Source organism: Cydia pomonella, chromosome 1 (assembly GCF_033807575.1).
Source record: "Cydia pomonella isolate Wapato2018A chromosome 1, ilCydPomo1, whole genome shotgun sequence".
NCBI lineage: Eukaryota > Metazoa > Arthropoda > Insecta > Lepidoptera > Tortricidae > Cydia > Cydia pomonella.
Genome location: NC_084703.1, coordinates 46,002,954 through 46,023,285, shown reverse-complemented (window position 1 = coordinate 46,023,285; position 20,332 = coordinate 46,002,954). Strand labels below are relative to the sequence as shown.

General features: G+C 39.8%; 1 protein-coding gene across 3 annotated transcripts in view; it reads right to left on the bottom strand.

Annotated features, from left to right (window-relative positions):
* LOC133524983 (uncharacterized) overlaps positions 1–20,332 on the bottom strand; it is a 127,835-nt gene that overhangs the window by 15,119 nt on the left and 92,384 nt on the right. For all 3 annotated transcript variants that reach the window (XM_061861179.1, XM_061861163.1, XM_061861171.1), the window contains exons 23-26: positions 18,709–18,862; positions 18,038–18,156; positions 9,023–9,122; positions 5,997–6,066 (exon numbers count right to left, since the gene is read on the bottom strand). In XM_061861179.1, the coding sequence (XP_061717163.1) occupies positions 5,997–6,066; positions 9,023–9,122; positions 18,038–18,156; positions 18,709–18,862 (443 nt within the window). The remainder of the gene's footprint in view (positions 1–5,996; positions 6,067–9,022; positions 9,123–18,037; positions 18,157–18,708; positions 18,863–20,332) is intronic.

Below are 20,332 nucleotides of genomic sequence, written 5' to 3'. Positions count from 1 at the left end.
AAAACGCTGGAATCGGCCACGAGCGTAGCGCTATGAAAACGTTGGTAGCGAATGTGTAACCAACTTAGCTACCGAAGATCACCAGAAGCGTGCGAATCTTTCCATTCCATCTTTTTTGTTAATCGCCTTAGGAATGCGCATAGCGACATCTACCGTAAAAAATTTACCATATCTTAAAATATTGTAATATAAAAAAATAATAGATGACATTCCAGGCAAAGGGAAGTGAGGGTAGTATTTGAAATAGATGTGGATTATCAAAGAAAACTTTGTAGCCACAGTAAATTTACTGCCATCTTTGGACACATGATTAAAACTTGACGGCATCGTTTTGAGCGATTTATGGCGCCACATTTTGATATTTAACAATTTTCACACATACCAGTGAAATAATAAGAATCAAAGTCAAATGGCGTTCTAAAAGTTTTAATCATGTGTCGAAAGATGGCAGTAAATTAAATTGGCCATAAAGTTTTCTTGACAATCCACCTGTAGGTATTTCAAATTCTCATTGATTGCAATATGTGTCGCAGTAGAGTTGAGATGAATCATTAAATAACGGCACTAATTGCAAGAAAAGTGAATTAACGAATGAGTGGATGTGATTTAAGTGCACGATATTTATTTTAATACCTGGATGAACATTTTTGCTTAATCTCGCGTTTGGCTCTTGGACTGGCTACCGGGACGAAAAAAGAATACTAATTTCAGTATCGGTCACTATTGTTGTGTACATGACTTCAACTCTGGTGCGAATGCATATATATGGAAGCCATACATAGAGGCAGACTACAAATTAAGGCTCCCTTGCGCCAACCTCCGACTTGAATTCCTTAGTATTGTAATGGTTTTTGTAGTTTACCATATTAACAGCGAAAGCTTTAAGCAATATAGTATCCCATATTGATTTCAATGTTCATTGTCTGTTCTTTGAGATATTTGGCATCAAAGTTGAACAATATTAGGCCAACAATGAAAAAAAAAAAAAAAAAAAAAAAAAAAAAAAAAATAAAAAAAAAAAAAAAGGTGTGATTTTAGACAAAGTTAAACAATCATAAAAAATTAGTATAATTTTTTTTCAAAATCCGGCATACAGGAATGGAAATAAAATATTAAATTAGAACCGATAGCCGTTTGTCTTATAATGCTATCTGTAGTGCAAATGCAAGAGTAATGGCTCAAATCTTGTCGGAAATCGATGAAAACCGCAGGGAGCCCGTTAAAAAAAAAGTGACTACTTTTTAGCTTCGCACCGGCTTCTAACGACCGACTTAAACGAAAGGTAAGGTTAACAGGAGATACGGCAGGAGATTATATCTTGAAATACACTGTTGCATAAACAAATAATTACGCAATCACATATTATTTCTGAATTCGATTCTTTCAACGATATTTTGATATTTGAGAGGCAATCTTGACTGTAGATCTGTGATATTGTCTCAACTCTGGTGCCAATGCATATTAGAGATGGACTATTCGTGACGATCACCAAACATGTACGAAAATGTACAGACAATAACATCAAGAAAATAACAGATCATTAAGTGTGCATCACGAAATGGACACAACTCAACACAATGCTTGGGTATAAGCCAGCGCTGGTCTTCTCCAGAGCCCGTCCGGTGATGCCACGACATACAATACAAGAACAGCTATCTTCTTTTTCTTCTCGTGTCGATGGTTACGTATTTATCGTCATATATATACGGTTTTATATTAAGCGGGACCAGAAGGTAGCGACGCTTAACGCCCTGTCTGTTGCGTCCCGTAGATCTTGTTCGGAACATGTGTTATACGAGCAATTGATGTGTTTCTACGATACACCTAAGCGTCTGGCGCACCCTGGGCAACGGTCAACACTTGTGCTGACCGGCAAATCCTTCCTCCACGATGGTTTCAACAACAGCTATAATATTTTGCACTTATTTCGCGCGTCGTAATATTTCTTTGGCTATGAAACACGAAATAGGTTTATATATGATAGTCATGTCTGTGGTGATGTAAATTGTGTATTATGTTTAACCCTTTAAACGCTTTATGTCATAAATACAAACATCACTCAAACGCCAAGCTCCCGGGCGCAAGCGAGCTAAACCTTACTCGAGAGTAACACAGCTGTGACAGCGTCCGCCATAACGCCTATAGTTGTCCTTGGCGCGGTGGGCGCGACTAGTAACGACGACTTCAGGTGTTCTTGGCGTTCAAAAGGTTAACATTATTTGTAATCAAAATATGGACATGGAGTTTTAACTGTCGTTAGACATACTAATATCAAACTAATTTTACGGTTTACACTCACGTTTTTAGCCACTCTTTTGTCTCCGAATCATGTCGCGTGAGTGATTAAAAACACGCGTGTGACTAAAAACATGTGAGTGTAACCGTAAAATTAGTTTAATGGACATGGAAAATCAATATCAAATTTTCGAAGCAAAATTTGTAATTGTCTATCACGTTTCCGGGAAAAATATATTTTTATCTAAATTTAGTACTTTTATAGTATTATTCTTTTTATTTTGATTAATATTGAACACAATAAGTAATTTATTAAACAGAGTAAGCAAATGTACATTTTTACCTAAGTACGTTTACTTATGCTACATGAATTAATCTTATAAAAATATGTATTATTATGAACTTATGATGCAATGTAATATGTAGTAAATATACTCAATTAGGTATGCACTGTGCATATAAAATACACACGAGAACCATTAAAAAACGTTAACATTGAGATACATCCTTATAGGGTAGGGCGGGGTTAAAAGGACCGTAAGTGATAAGGCCCTTACAAACTGTCAAAGATAATTTTGTAGCCACAGTAAATTTACTGCCATCTTTAGACACATGATTAAAACTTTTAGAACGCCATTTGACTTTGATATTTATTCTTTCACTGATATGTGTTAAATTTGTTAAATGGCTAAAGGTTGTGGCGCTATCGCTCGAAATGATGCTCCATATATGCCTTTCATCTATTAGATGGCGCCATTTTTTGATATTTAACAAATTTAACACATATCGCGCTACTGCAGCGCCTCAGCAATGTTTGCGTACGCGCACACGGAGGGGTTTGGCGCGGTGATTCGTAAACGTATCGCATCACTCATGCGCAGGGTGCGCGGGAGCCACAACACCATCCTGAGGGTCATAAGTGAGAAAACGGACTGCCCCATTCTGGGACACTGGGTTCGAACGCATGCGCAAGTGCCGGGTGTTCCAGGGGGTGGCAGATACTTAAACTAAATTATTATTATTGTTATTTATTACTTTTTTTTTGCATGTACAATACTAACATACTCGTAGCTTAAGTGTTATGTAATTATTATCAATCTCACTCTATGGATTCTGTCTGAAATAAACGAATTATATTTTATTTTATTTTATTTTTATTTTTTATTTTATATCAGTGAAAAAATAAGGTCCAAAGTCAAATGGCGTTTTAAAAGTTATAATCATGTGTCGAAAGATGACAGTAAATTTATGTAGCTACAAAATTATCTTTGTGAATCCATCTCTATTTCAATTTATCTTTGTCCTTACTTACGAGATCAAAAAACCTGCCCTACCCTACTTATACAGCATACGCTTGACATCAATAGTCTACTTTCTGTTTAGGTATATGTACTGGGAATCTACATTACCATTTTAAAGGGACACGAACATAAACTAACATCTACTATATGTGTTCATAGTAGATAACATAAATATAATATTATTAATACATTTATTTGTGGCTTTCCATCAGAGAAGCATAAGGACCCTTTTCTTATAGAATGCCACATTTGAGCATGAAGCCCAAGGACCCTTCTCTGGAAAGCCACATTTGACCGAAAGCAAAAGACTGTTGCTAGAAAATACAGACGTAAGGTTTGGTTAAAATACCTAGTTTTAAAGCTCCCACCTCTCCAAATGTAGTTACGCTCTCATTTTAAAACGACTAACTACATAGATTGCTCTGAAACTTTGTACTTACAATAGGATAGGGTAGGATAGACCGTCTATTACTGGCCACCCTCCAATTACTGGCCACCTTATACTAAAAGGGATTCTGTTTAATAAATAAATAATAAAATAAATAAATATTTATAGGACATTATTACACAAATTGACTAAGTCCCACAGTAAGCTCAATAAGGCTTGTGTTGAGGGTACTTAGACAACGATATATATAATATATAAATATTTATAAATACTTAAATACATAGAAAACACCCATGACTCAGGAACAAATATCCATGCTCATCACACAAATAAATGCCCTTACCAGGATTTGAACCCGGAACCATCGGCTTTATAGGTAGGGTCACTACCCAAGTACCCACTAGGCCAGATCGGTCGTCCGTCGTAATAATCACACAATCTAAGTTAATCATCAGAACGTTAGTTATTTAGTTAACTTGAATTGTGTAAATAAATAAATAGAATTATTATTTCAGCCATTTTCGTATAAGGTGGCCAGTAATTGTAGGGTGGCCAGTAATAGACGGTTTACCATATATGCCTGTAATTAGTTTATGTAGCTTCAGACACCATGGTAAAAAATACAACGAATTTAAGTTTTTCATACAATATTTGTTTTTTCTCTATTTCGTTTAGGTTCTATAAACTAATTACAGGCATAGATATACCCCACGTCATTGTTTGCTCAAAGTTTCATTACAATCCAACGCGTAGTTTTAAAATAAGAACGAAACTCCGTTTGTATGGGAAAGCGATATTCGGCCGAGCTTACTATGGACTCTTAATATAAATGCAAGTACAAATCAATTCAGAAATTTTCCGGAAGAGTTTCTAAAAAAGACTAATGCTTTCAGAGAAGACTTCTTACATTGTGCAGAGTCCGACCAAGATAACTCTGCTTATTTGTGACAAAATGTGGCATCGTCATCATTGATGTTTGAAATATGACGTTTATTATGACACCCTCACTTTGTTATGTTCCAGTCGATGCAGATTTAGCCTAGACGGACTCTACGCGATTATCACACTGATACAAATCCTCACACCACTCCAGCGTGTGAAAAAAACAGCGCTATATAGGGATTCGCTTCAGTATGGATCAAAAAAGGTTTTAAAAGCTACAGATTTGAATGCTACGAAATTTTTGCTGGCAGCTCTAAAAGAGACCCCATAATAGCGTCCTTTGAGCGTCAGCGTCTACTCAGCTATCGAAAATGGCGTCGCTGCGCCAACGTTGCGTCGAGCAGCAGCCATAGAGTTGGCTAAACGCCGAGGCTCGACGCTAGAGGTATCTTAAATCTTGGAGCGAGTGCACGGTCGCGGGTATACCCCATTTCATTTACCACGGCCGAATTCCACTTGACACTGCACAAAAAGAACCATAATGTTGATCTATTCCTTTACGAGCTTTACTCGTCAAAGCCAGCGTGTGGTCAAATAATAACTCAAAAGATTAGAATATAAATTTAGTTTTTTCTGCTAACAAACTGTACTGCAGTTTGGCAGATTAGTAGTTTAAGGCTTTCTGTAATCTTCTTTTGATTCAAATAAATAAATAAAAATATAAAATAAAATAAAGGATTAAAACTGGACAGTTACATGTAAGACACGATGCCGCAATAAAAATTTACCGGGTATCTTTTGTTGTCACTACTTGCATTGTTAACGCCTAATGACTGTCTCAAGTGAAATAAAATGTGGGTATACCATCGCGGTCAAAAATCCGTCTAACGCGTCGACGCCAGTAATATTATTCAATAGGAGTTCATACGTCAAAGATAGCGGAGCCACCGCGGAGCGGGGTTCATTAGCTTTCATTTCATCCTGAACCCAACACCAGTGTTGGCCGAAACGTTAATGCAACTAACCATTACAAATTGAACCAAAAACTGCAACCGTCCGTTACGGTTTACAGTTCAGTTTGCAATTAACGTTCGGCCAACACTGCCCGATACTGTATAGCGATCCCTGAGCAGTGTGCAGCTCATCCAATGTGAAAACCAGCATAGTAAAAATTATTACAATAAACTCACCTGACTCTAATGCAGAGGGCGGCCGGCGCGCGTCGGAGCAGCCGTCAGCAGCGAGCCCACGCGCGCTGCCCTGCGGCAATGGCCGCGTCAGCGGAACATTCATAATGTGAGACATCGCCTAGCTACCCTCTAGCCAATTAAGATGCAAGATTTTTAGGCCCCTGAGTGAACCCATGCGCGCAGAGACTGCTCAATGTAACGGAACCGGCGTTAGATGCGAGATTTTTGGCCTAATGTTGTAATAAATTTGGCACCAATGTATCTTCACAGTCGGCTGAATTTTAATATAATAGTGCCTTGCATTAATACTAAGAGTGTCGGCTGTTTTTTTTTATAATCCTCCGGTCCTGGCCGGTTTCGGTCACGGTGACTGGGTTTGTACTAGCTATTGAGAGCGACGATCATGAGCTCTCAGGTGGCTGAAATAGCCTATTTTTACATACACCGCAGGTCAGCACCCCTCCGACAAAATTGCAGTTGATGACTGCAGATGGTCAGGCCTTTAACTCGTCACTTTTTTAAATGTAATAATATTAACTAAATGCTCTTGTCAAATCCAAGTTTGTGATCTTAAAAGTCATACTTGAACCATGAAATTATGCGGATCCTTTTTGGATTTTGAGAATGTTTTCTTCTAATGAGTTATGTTACGGAGTATAATTTTTATATACATTGTCAAGACAGTAATTAAGTTTGTTATCTGAAAGTTTATGGCCGTATCCAAACCAGAATTATTATGCATTAATCAGATTTTCGGCATACTTCTGTAATTAATAACATCTAACGCCGGCGTTGTCGAAAAGAAATAAAATAGGTCGGTAAGATAAGAGCCCAAATTTAGTTTAACAATGAAAAGACTCAATAAAGGACTCAATTCGGGACTTGGAAGTCTTTTAAGCGCTGAACCTTGTGAAAACGAGTTGAGTTCTTCAAAGACCCGAGAAATACTAATTGTCCCTCTTATCCTATCCGACCTTACTAAACACTGATAATCCGGTATTTCGCCCCAATTTGATCAGTTTCTAGCTAACCCTAAGCTATACAGGTATAAGGTTCTAATTTGAACAGCAATGGGACATGCACAACGCATGCACCATTCCAGTCATGCTATTTACGGGGCATGTAACAATACATGTAAGTACTAAATGACCATGTTTCAAAACGATGTACTCTCAAAGCAAGTATATATTAATAGAGTTGTAGAGATGCGTGCGCTTGCGAGGAACAGAAAATATGTAACGCGACGAAATTACAAACACGTTTTAACATACCAAAAACAACCTACGTAATTTAGCCGCGTTAATTGTTGCTCACCAAGCATTGGTGGATGTCTACCGTTTTGACGTGGCAGGACTTTTTTAGAAATAGGCAGAATTGGGCGATTGGAATTGGGGATTGGGATTGGGATTTTTTTTTGGGCGTTATAGCGTGTGGATATGACGTCCGACTTTCAATCCGGAGGTCGCGGGTTCAAATCCTGGCTCGTACCAATGAGTTTTTCGGAACTTATGTACGAAATGTCATTTGATATTTACCACTAGCTTTTCGGTGAAGGAAAACATCGTGAGGAAACCTGCATACATCTGCGAAGAAATTCAAAGGTGTATGTGAAGTCCCCAATCCGCATTGGGCTAGCGTGGGGACTATAGCCCGAGCCCTCTCGCACATGAGAGGAGGCCTGTGCCCAGCAGTGGGACGTATATAGGCTGAATTATTATTATTATTAGGCAGAATTGAAAAGTGCGGTAATAATAGCGTATTTTATGCTACTTCTACTGAAAGGTCCATAAGACCATCTCGTTTGCTAAATTCCCCCTCCCCCTTTTCACCTCTACATGATTGTTTCTCTGAGATTTTACAACTAGAAACTCTTGGTTTTATTGATAAAACAACATTTCCGATTGATATGTTTGAATGCAACATCGTGTATCTTTAAACGTTACGCGCGTATAAAGATCTCTTTTCATTCTGAAACATGGTCCAGGATCAATAAATTGATATTAATAAATAGAGGTACATAAATAATACGGGGAATTTATCTAGCTTATTATGAGCTATACTAATATAGTTTTTTTTTATTTATTCTTTTGCATGTTCCACTAGTATGGCTTATTAATCCTGCGAAAGACTACTAAAACGATTTGGGTCCGGGCCGAGGCGTCCGGCACTCTGTTTTCTATGACGGGTGATCATGTGACGTTTTCTAAAGAAAACGAAGTGTCGGGCGCCTCGGCCCGAACACGTCGTGATCGTGAAAATGGTCAGTATCTAATTTTGTCTATAACTTATTCTTGCTATCAAAAGAATAATCTACAAACTAGCCATACTAATGATTGTAGTCTTAATTTTCTTAGTCTGATGTACCATAGGTACCAAAAACGTGTATATATTTATATAAAATTGTATGCAATATGCATTAAAGGAAGGTTGATAGTTCCCAAGATCATACACAGCAAATATTCATGTCTCTATGCAAAGTTAAGGACAATAAAGGCAAATTTTCTGATTGAGCTAAAATGGGGTACCTAATTCTTTTCTGTACACAAACTATTAGCTACTCTCTGTGTCCACAGGACAACTCTGTGGGTTCTAGTGAGGCCTAAAGGTACAAGTCTCGCGCAGCGCAGGTGAAAATTGGGATAAGTTCCATAATACTTGTACTCTTTATCACCTGCGGCCTATTTCTCGGACGGTATTAGACTAATATTAGTCCACGAACTGTCAAGTCGTATGGGTTGCCATGGCAACACACTAATAATATCAGACTAATACCGTTTGGGAAATGGGCCCCGGGCTGCGCAAGACTTGTGCACCTTTCCACTAGAGCCAAGAAACGTTTGTTTGAAAACTGTGTATGACCCGGGGGCCTACCGGGAAAATCAAAGTTCGCAAATTGCGAGGATCTTTCTCTTTTACTCTCACTAAAACGTAATTAGAGTGACATAGAAAAATGCCCGCAATTAACGAACTTCGATTTTCGCGGTTATAGCCCCGTTTTTAAGTGTCTTAACTACTAAGATATTCACCTGGTCTTCCGAATTGGTGGGTGTCTGCTTGTTATCTTCACTTCCACTGTCCGAGCCCTCTTCCTCCATCAAGGGTTCCAGTCTTCTCCTAAAAATATCCCTAAGTTACGTTTCAAGGTTAGTATCATGTGTAAAATTTTGTTTATCTGCCAATTGGGAGTGAGTAAAGTAACAATGGGTCTTCCAGTACTACGAGTTGTTTTATACCCGTTTTTGACTGCTATATTTATCGGGCCCTATATATTTTCTCTTTTTTTAAATCACCTTATAAGAGAAGTAGATCTCAAGAAATAGTGTAAAACTTGGAGAATTAAACAATTTGTGACGCCTTGTCTGTAAATTTCTGTGCAAAACCGTCTGTTGTGTGGGGGAAGGGCACGTCAAATGTATGGCTATTTTTCGTAACGTACAAACAGCTATGTCAGATAAACGTCAGTCCATACAATACATATGACCATTGGCCGAGGTTTTCGAAAGAGGGGTAAGCACTTAAAAGTGAATCCGGTTGTTATCCTCCAAGGTCTAAAACGATTTTTGAAGGGGTCGATCGATCGCTTCCCACTATTGAATTTAATATAGGTATAAACAACAAAAACGCAAAGTTTAATATAGGTATAAGCTTTTCTGATAAACATGAGGACACTTGTAGTACTGAAAGATATTATCTCTTAGTAAATATGCTAATCTAACACATAAGTGGGCATGCAGCTAAAGTGTTTCATAAAACGTGATTCAAAGTGGGGACAAGAACGGACAAATGTCAAAATTGGTAGAAGTTCTAGCTTGGTATTTCTACCAAAAACAATTCACTTAAAAATAACTTGGGAGCAGGGACTGTTTAAAGGTTATTGTTTTAGCTTTTTGACAGTAACGTCACCTATGAGTGGATTTCGTTCGGCGTCGCCTTGGCGAAAATAGATTTTTTCGGTACCGAAATAATACCGGTATAATTGAAAATACCGGTAAAGAGGCAGCGTTATTTTATACATCGGTGTCGGTTTCGGTAGGATCTGATGAGCGAAAAGTTAAAACCCGCACGACGACCAAAGCATCCGTCGCAAATTTCGCGCGGTGCGCCATATCTTTTTGTGCTTTCTAATTTCTTGGTTTCAGGCCCTCTTAACCCCAAATTTCGCTTATGACCATACTCATAACTCTCATAAGTTATATATCGGTATGGATATCAATATCAGTACTGTACTGTTGATATCTTAATGACTGATTAGGAAACAAGTACCTATGACCATTTGAAATTATTCTTTAATGTGTTGAATAAGTTTTACAAGGATAAAATTGACCTACTGAAATAAAAAAAAACGACATTTTTTTTTAATTTTGCATATTTCTTCACACCAATTTCTTATTATCTTACCTATATATTGATCTAATTTTTTTTTGGTTTACCATAACTTTTTGGTGAACCATTGTCAGTTTTATCCCAAACATTTTACGTGTGGAAAATTCCATTCTATTCTCAATAATTACCGAACCACCGGTAATTTTTTTGAGAATTATACCAGCCCCTAAATTACCATTCTAAGAACCGAAGGGGAATTCCGTGGTACCCTTAAATACTAAATATCTTAGACAAAAGAATATGCAAAATATTGTAGTCGAAAAGGCAGCGAATTGCATTATGTAGTAACTTGGGTGCCTAGCCAACGTGCCAATCGTATACGCTCCGTAGCATAGAGCAGTCATCTCTTTCTATCACTCTTCCTTATTAGTGCGACCACGTAAACGATCGGCACGTTGGCTAGGCACCCTGAGGCCCTATCGCAAGATCGATAGAGATGTAAATAACGAAATTTCGTTTTTATTTTCGCGGTAGGCTCTGGGTCATCGAGCTTCAACGATACTTTAAAAACATTAATCATTTGAAGTGTTCTGGCATTTGTTCATGATTAAAATGAGTAACAATTTACTCCTAGAACTACATCGTACGTTTTCTTAACGGTAGTCATAAAATTTACAATATGCCTCATGTAAATAAGGCTGCAATACTTTGCACTTAATATTATTTTGCCTGTTCCAAAAAAATGGAACACATGTAAAGTCTAAGAAACTGGCGCTTTTAATTTGACAGCTGACGTACCTAGATAGCGTACAGCTCCGTACATTAAGTGGTAAGAAACTCTGGTTGTCAAAAGTTGACAATTCACTATCCAATTTCTACCAAAGATGGTACAGTGGATTCTACTTCCTCTGTCAAAGGACTATGGGCAAATTTGTATGGGCACTGTCCCCACCCACCAACAGAAACGAAACATGTCTCATTCAATAGGTCTTGGCAACCTGATGATTTGTTACTATGACGAGGATCGCCCTATGCATGGGGTTTTCTTGGAAAACTGTATTTTCTTTTTATGTATTTTTCGCTCATTTCATTGAAAGTTGTACGCAGAAGGTTATAGAAACATTATGTTACTGGCAATAATAAACAAACTATGTGTCTTAAAAAAAGAAAAACAAAAATTCGCTTAGAGCTGTATATTTTTAGGGTTCCGTAGCCAAATGGCAAAAAACGGAACCCTTATAGATTCGTCATGTCCGTCTGTCTGTCCGATTCTGTCACAGCCACTTTTTTCCGAAACTATAAAAGCTATACTGTTCAAACTTGGTAAGTAGATGTATTCTATGGAACCGCATTATGATGTTTACACAAAAATAGAAAAAAAAAAACAATGCATTTTGGGGGTTCCCCATACTTAGAACTGAAACTCAAAAAATCTTTTTTCATCAAACCCATACGTGTGGGGTATCTATGGATCTAGGTCTTTAAAAATGATATTGAGGTTTCTAATATCATTCTTTTCTAAACTGAATAGTTTGCGCGAGAGACACTTCCAAAGTGGTAAAAAGTGTGTCCCCCCCCCCCCCCGTAACTTCTAAAATAACAGAATAAAAAATCTAAAAAAATATATGATATACATTGCCATGCAAACTTCCACCGAAAATTGATTCGACCGAGATCTAGTAAGTAGTTTTTTTTAATACGTCATAAAAATTAAAAAAAATTTTTTTCATCAAACCCATACGTGTGGGGTATCTAGGGATAGGTCTTCAAAAATGATATTTAGGTTTCTAATATCATTTTTTTCTAAACTGAATAGTTTGCGCGAGAGACATTTCCAAAGTGAAAAAATGTGTCCCCCCCCCCTGTAACTTCTAAAATAACAGAATGAAAAATCTAAAAAAAATATATGATATACATTACCATGCAAACTTCCACCGAAAATTGGTTTGAACCAGATCTAGTAAGTAGTTTTTTTTAATACGTCATAAATGGTACGGAACCCTTCATGGGCGAGTCCGACTCGCACTTGGCCGCTTTTTTATATCTACAATACCTAATACTACTTTACATATTAGACATATTATCACTTAAGTATCACATTGTTAACTCAAAATTCATCTAATATTACATTACTTAAGAGTTCTGCTGGCAGAATAACATCAGTATGCCTAATGATACTCTGATAAGGAAAATTCAGAAATAGATGTCGTTCGGGCACTATTTAGAATAAAAGTTAGGTTTGACTTTCATTTGCATTTGGTGGTTTGTTTTTTTCATTTGGCGGGTTTTTTTTTCATTTGGCGGTTTTTTTTTCATTTGGCGGGTTTTTTTTTCTCGATATGTTATGGAAAATCGAAGATGTATGGCCTAAATATATGTATGTATAGTAGGAACATTATTGCTATAACCTTCTGCCTGCAACTTTCAATGAAATTAGCGAAAAATATATAAAAACCAAATACAGTTTTCCAAGAAAACCCCATGCATAGGGTGATCCTAGTCATAGTAACAAGTCATCAGATTGCCAAGACCTATTGAATGAGACATATTTTGTTTCTGTTGGTGGGTGGGGACAATTTTTTTAACTTTTTGTCTACACGGTGTTTTTATTGAATTCCGTTTATTTCGGCGTATAGTACATTTAAAAGAAACTAGTTTCTTTTTTCATACAAGTTAATTAAATACCACATAGCGTTGTTTTGATACAGGTATAATATTTAACTCAACTAAATAATTGAAAACTATGAGATATCAATAAAAGAAGGTAGCTTGGCCCAGTGGTATAAAGATGTGTATATAGCTACTGCTCTTAATATTATTGTTTTAAAAATATAAATACCTGCATATCCTCCTTAAAAGTGTTGGAAAACCACACAACCACCGCATATTTGAAGATAACTTTGTGAAAATGTTAATGACAACTGGTGGACTATAAACTGCACGCACAGGGGATATATTCAAGATAACAGCCGAAAATTGACAAAATATATTAAAAATAAGAAGGTAATCAGCTGTTCGGCGCGGCAACATCAACTGTTTTGTAATGACACTTGTCGGCTATCACTTCTCTACCGATGACGTTTGCGTTCCGTTTCACTACAAGTCGTAACCGTTCGTTAGGAGTGCATGGTGGGGGTAAGTAAAGCGATCCCAGCGCATAAGGTGGTAAAAATTTGAACTAACTGCGGATAGCGTCTTTAACATTTCGTACAATTATATGGCTCGTAATGAAAGTTTAATTTACGATTACTCCTAAAATATTCATTTAAATTGAATGGTGTAAGGGACCATTGTAATCTGTATGAAATGCTTAATATAACTAACGTATTTATTTTGATAATTGTTAATAATGTATCCATGTAAATAGCTTTGCAAATGCCACATATTACGTGATCTTTTTCTAGAAGTTAAGAATATAGTAAGTTATCCTTAAAAGATACATATTGCACATCGCGGACTTTTTTGTAGACCTATGAATGAGAAACAACCCCACCATACATTGTGTTGTTATAGCTCAAACGGATTAGGCAGCGTTTTCGATTAAAGCTCCTAGCCAGCGTGATTTTTTCCGACAACATCGTTATATTTCAAACAATTTACACAAAACCTTAACAAGTTATATACTTAAGCCTTCCTCAAGAATCACTCTATTGATAGATGAAAGTCGTATGAAAATCCGTTCAGTAGTTTTTAGTTTTAGAGTAGTTTTATAAGATGTAGTGAATTGACGTTTTCCCCTTGGCTTGCGGACACTAGGTTGCGTGACAGTCGTGCACGCTCCCATCTTTGCGTTTGCATCTCGGTCCGTCATCGCTGCTCACGGCCTTGGACGAGGGGGTCCGGGAACCTGTTGCGCTGATGCTGACTCGGCAGTCCGACTTAAGTGTTTAGTGACTTTTAGTAAAATATTATACCTTAGTGAGACTACAAGATCTTACCCTTGGTATGTTTACTATAGCTACATAGGTGCTTGAACGAGAAGCTTTAATTTACAGTTTTTATATTTAATTATAACTTTATAAGCTTTTTTTTGTGTTCCCTTTTATTTTTCGGTGAACTAAGTAGTGGAGCGCTCTTATTGTTTAATTGTTTATTAGATCGCATAAACATTTTTTTACATACATTTTTATTTATTTATTTATTCTGAATTTGTTTTTTTTTAATGAATGAATTATAATTATTTATATTTTTTAGTATTTTTTTTGTTGTGTATTTCATGTTTCAATTGAAGAATTGTAACTGTTTTAATTTTGTTAATCTGACATTTTTTCTTATTTAAAAATTTGATAATCTTTTGAGTCTTTCACCTTTGTTCAATGTACCTTGGTATGATTTCATGACTTTTATTTATTAGACTGATTTTGTATTAGTATTAAGTTTTTTTTTTTGTATCAAAGTAAGTTTATTATAACTGTTAACGTGATGAGTTCCCCTTCCCGTACCTTAAAATTCACGTGGGTAAAAAACACAAGGACGTGGCTCTACGCCCGCATCTGGCAGCCGCCCAGGTGTCTCCCAGCCTCGACCAGCCATGCTTCGCCAGTCCGCCGCCAATCAGCTCGCCACCACCCAGAGTCGCTCTCGAGAGCCCCGGAGCTCTTAAGAAATCGGTACGGGTGCTTAGACACATTTCAAGGGGGGCGAGGATCCTGGCGGCAGACAAATTATGCACCGTTATATGTAAGTGTATTGAGACCAACGATACCGCTGATTGGTATGCTTTACTTACTTTCGCGTATTCGGCTCTAAAAGCACCAGAGGTGCAGGGCCAGGGCAATCTGACCACTAAGGTGAAATCCAACATAGTCGCGGCCGATTGTTGGTCTAGTACAGTTGAACTCGATAGTGGCGGGGAGGCCTGCCCCAGGTCGCCCTCTGTCTTGAAGACAATCGAGTCCAAAGTTCATGAGGGTGATGTGAGAGGGGCCGTTCGCGTGTTGATGTCAGATGACTCAATTGCACCTCTGGGCCTTGAGACGCTTGCTTCCTTGCGGACGAAGCACCCGCCCCCGTCCCGAACGTTAACTTTCCCTCGGGAGCCGGATCGGTCTTTTCAAGTTACGACGGTAAGCGTAGAGGACGTGGTCCGAGCACTGGGAACGTTCCATAGCGGGTCAGCCGCAGGCTTAGATGGAATTCGCCCAGCTCATCTAAAGGAGTTGACCTCGAGTTCTGCTGGTGACAGCGGGCAGCGGCTGCTCGAGTCCCTGGTCAAACTCTGCAATTTTTTACTCAGTGGACAATTAAACCGCGAAGTATGTCCATATTTATACGGAGCGTCCCTGTGTGCTTTGACGAAAAAAGAGGGGGGTATACGGCCAATTGCCGTGGGTAGCACGTTTCGTCGTTTGGTGGCCAAGCTGGGGTGTTATGAGGTTAAGGAGCGCATGGCTGGGTTTCTTCAGCCATATCAGTTAGGTTTTGGCACACAAAGGGGGTGTGAGGCCGCAATCCATGCCACACGCACTTTTGTCATGGATCCTGAGAATGCAAACTGCGTCGTTTTGAAATTGGACCTCAAGAACGCATTCAATACTGTGGAGAGGGATGTTCTGTTGGGCGCAGTGGAAAAATATACTCCTACCTTATACCCTTTCTTGCACCAGGTGTATCATTCTCCATCTAACCTGGTCTACGATGATTCTATAATTCTTTCGCAGGTGGATGCGCAGCAGGGAGATCCACTTGGACCGTTTGCTTTCAGTCTTGCCATTCATGAAGCGGTGTCGTATCTAAAATCTCCTCTTAATATCTGGTATTTGGACGACTGGCATCCTGGAGTCGTAGAGCGAGACTTGGCTTTTCTTATCCCCCGTCTTAAGGATATGGGACTGGAGGTAAATGCGGAGAAGTGCGAGGGTTACTGCTGTGTACCTACCTCTTCTTCTTTCTCTGGGTTCTCCTATTTTCCAGGAAGCCATTTCTAGCGCAATAGAGACCAGAAAGCGTCTACTTTTACTCGCCCAAGAACGCCTAAAATATATTAATGCCCATGTAGCCCTGACTCTATTGCGCATGTGTTTCGCAGTTCCCAAGATTACGTACCTGTTGAGAACTACTCCAACATGGCTGTGTCCGGGTGACGTATCTTCATTTGACGGCACGTTAAGGGTCACGGCAGAGACTATCTTGAATGTATCTTTTTCAAATGAACAGTGGACTCAAGCGTCTCTGCCGATACGTCACGGTGGTCTCGGTTTGCGGTGTGCGGGGGATGTGGGCTTGCCAGCCTTCCTAGCGTCGGCACATGGAGTTGGTGACCTAGTCTTTAAAATGTTACATTGTCATGGAGACAGGGTTGCCATTCCGTTTGTCGATGATGCACTGGCAAGGTGGACAGCTCGTTACCCAACGGCGTCGCTGCCCGAGGCTCCACAAATACAGCGACTCTGGGACGATGTGGGGGCCAAGGACTCTCTTGCACGGCTTATGGGGGTAGCCTCGGGGGTGAATTTGGCCAGGTTGAAGTCGGTGTCAAGAGTCGAAGCGGGAGCGTGGTTGCAGGCTTTGCCTGCTCCTCATCTGGGAACACTCCTGGACAACGACTCATTGCGGGTGGCAGTAGCTCTCCGCTTGGGCTGCGATGTTTGTGTGCCTCATAAATGCATCTGCGGTTCCATGGATGGTAGTGGCGAATGGCCATCACGCATTGAGTTGTCGTTGTTCGGGAAGGTTTCCGCGTCACCACGCTCTCAATGACATCGTGAGGAGGGCTCTAATATCCGCCAACATCCCCTGTCCCCTGTGTCTTGGAGCCTCCGGGTCTCTGCCGCGCCGATGGTAAAAGCCGGACGGCTTGACTTTGGTGCCGTGGCAGAGGGGAAAGTGCCTTCTGTGGGACGCCACACGTGCGTGAGTACGTTCGCGGCCTCACACCTCGGCCGAACTGTGCGGACAGCTGGTGCCGCTGCAGACTTTGCCGCGGTCAAGAAACGGGATAAATATGCGGCCCTGGGCGGTAACGATTATTTTGTACCCCTTGCGTTCGAGACGACTGGGTGCTGGAGGTCGGAGGCTATTGCCTTCGTTAGGGAAGTGGGAAGTCGAATGAGGGAAAGGGGGTCTGACGCCCGCGCGGGTTCGTACCTGGTGCAAAGGTTATCCATCGCCATTCAACGTGGCAATGCGTTATGGGTACCTTTGCGCCGGGGACAACTCGAGGGGGTCTTTTTGACTAGACTTAAGTTAATCTTAGGTTTGGTTTTTTTAAAGTATTTTTTTTGTGTTTAGTACATGTTAAATGTTGTATTAAGTTATTAGTGTCCCAACGATACAATATTAGGGACTAATAGCTATGTTCCGTCTTTATTGAAATTCTGAAACTTTATGTGAAATATTTAATAGTTTTTTCTACTCGTCATCTATAATGGTTGAATTAGAATTTCGTTTCGAATATCGATAGTCCTAGATATTTAGTACTTGCGTTTAGTAGCAAATGCATGAACTCTTACAGTCAAGGTATTAAATATAGACACGGAAAATGTGTTAAAATTATGTACACACTACTTATCAATTTGTGAATACCGGTTTGTTTGAAAAATCAGCTTAATTTAAGCTCAAGAATGCCTTGAAATAAACGGAACTAAAAAAATAACACAGCGTATTAAATTAAGATCTTAGGAATTTTGTGTATATATGTCAGGAATGCACCCTTAAAATTAAGAGTTCAAACAAAAACACGGGGCACATTAAGAACCAAAGGAGTCTTGTATATTTACCTGGGTAAGAGCGGCCTCAGCGTTGTGGGGCCAGTGATGGTGGGCGCCATGAGGAGCTCGTCCATCATCAGCTCCGTGTCGTCGTCACCAGCGTACGAGGATGAGGACTTTGTGGGTGACTGTGAAGGTGAAGAGCTTTCTGTTCAAAAGGCTTACGTGTCACTGTTACATAAGTGGTGGGTTGTTCTATACCCTCAAGATTCAAAAATATATTATATTAGTAGACCTAAAGAGCTCTTACACAAGTCAATATGTACCATGCTATATGCACCATTTAGGTAACGTAACGGACAGGTCGCCCGACGACGACGTCCCTCACGCCGCCTGCCCGCTGCATGTCCAAGTTCGGAGTTTAAAAATTCGCCCGACGAGAGTGTCCGCCACGCCTCCTTCCCGCTGCTGTCCCCTTAGGACGGGTCAAGCTCGGAGTCCGAAAATTTGCCCGACGACGGCGCCCCCCACGTCTCCTTCCCGCTGCCGTCCCCTTACAGAGAGCGTGCCGTGCTCGGAGTCCGGCAGAATACCAGACAGGTTGCACGACGACGCCGTCGCCCACTCCGCGCTGCCGTCTCCTTACAGAGAGCGGGTCAAAGCTCGGAGTCCAAAAATTCGCCCACGAGGGTGTCCCCCACGCCTCATAAATACCATCGTCATCCACTGCTGACACTTACAGAGAGCGTGCCGTGCTCGGAGTCCGGTAGATTATCAGACAGGTCACCAGACGAGGGCGTCCCCCACGCCTCCTCCCCGCTCGCCCCGCTGCCGTCGCCCGTCTCCGCCGTGCCGTCCTCCACCGCTGTCTTCCACTCGCTGACGCCCAAGCATCTGCGGTTTGAGGTCTCTTTAGTTCTTGATTAAACTGAGATGTTTAATTTTGTAGACTGGGTGCAAGACACAGTAAATGGGATAAAGTCGTGTTTTATATTCAAATAAAACTTTGGAGCAAATTTTGCAATATTTCTTCTATTGAGAGCAACTAAATAATTCGTTTAAAGGTACAATTGAAGAAAATACAACGATAAGGGACGAAACATTTTAAAACTTTGTAGTTTTCCTTGTAACTTTACTAATTATAATATTTATGTTACGAGCAGCACGTAAGTAAAATTGAAGCTAATCAGAAGGCCTACCGCGAACACCGAAGTTCGCAATTTTCGGGCATCTATCTCTTTTACTTCAATTAAGGCGTAATTAGAGTGACAGAGATAGTTGCTCGACGAACTTAGAATTTCACGGTTATAGCCCAGCGTTCGACTGGATGCGTAGCTATAGAAACCATAGACTGGCAGGCCAATCCGAATGTGAAACTTTTGATATGATGACATAATATCAAACCGATATTTGAATCATATTAGTATCAGAACATTTAGCTGTAATTCGCGCCGGCGTCTCGTGTGCACTAATACATGTACGGACAAGTCAGAACTAAATGAACGCGCGAATAACAGCTATATTATGATTTTTATGAAATGACTTTTTCGGTTAGGGCCCTAATCTGTAAAACAAAAGGCTTTGTTTCTTTTATGCAGCGATTACCAATGCTACCGCTACTGACTGAACGGGAACAAACTCGTTAAAAAAACAATTTTACAGTCCTATTTATATGGTTCAAACTCATGTAACAACTTATATTGTTACCTTCCTTGTCACACACAGGCGACCGATCGTCCTACATTACCCAAACTCCTTATCTGAGAATGAGCTGTTACATAAATTTGAACCTTAATACTATTACGATAGTTGCTTTTTAACGACATGCTTGCTTTGGTACGCGCCTAAGACGAATCTGCATAAAATAAACAAAGGCTTTTCTTAACAGACTAGAGTCTGAGGCGCAGAAATCATTTCAGAAAATTCATGCTATGACTTATATGATTCCAATATTATTCAAATATCGGTTTGAAGTCAGGGGCCCATTTCTCGAACGATATTAGACTAATATTTAGTCCACGAACTGTCCAGTCGTATGGGTTACCATGGCAACACACTAATAATATTAGACTAATACCATACCGTTCGAGAAATAGGCCCCAGGGGGCTTACAGCGAAAACCGAAATTCGCAAATTGCGGGGATCTTTCTCTTTTACTCTTACTAAGACGTAATTAGAGTGACAGAGAAAAATACCCGCAATTGACGAACTTCGATTTTCCCGGTAGGAGCCCAGGTGTACGTTCAGATTTGTCTGGCGGTGGGACAGATAAAATTTTAATTAACGATATCCGCGGTAGGCCCTCTGTTTAGATTAGGGGAACGCGAACTCAGCGAAGACAATTAGTTTTTGTTTGTAATAACT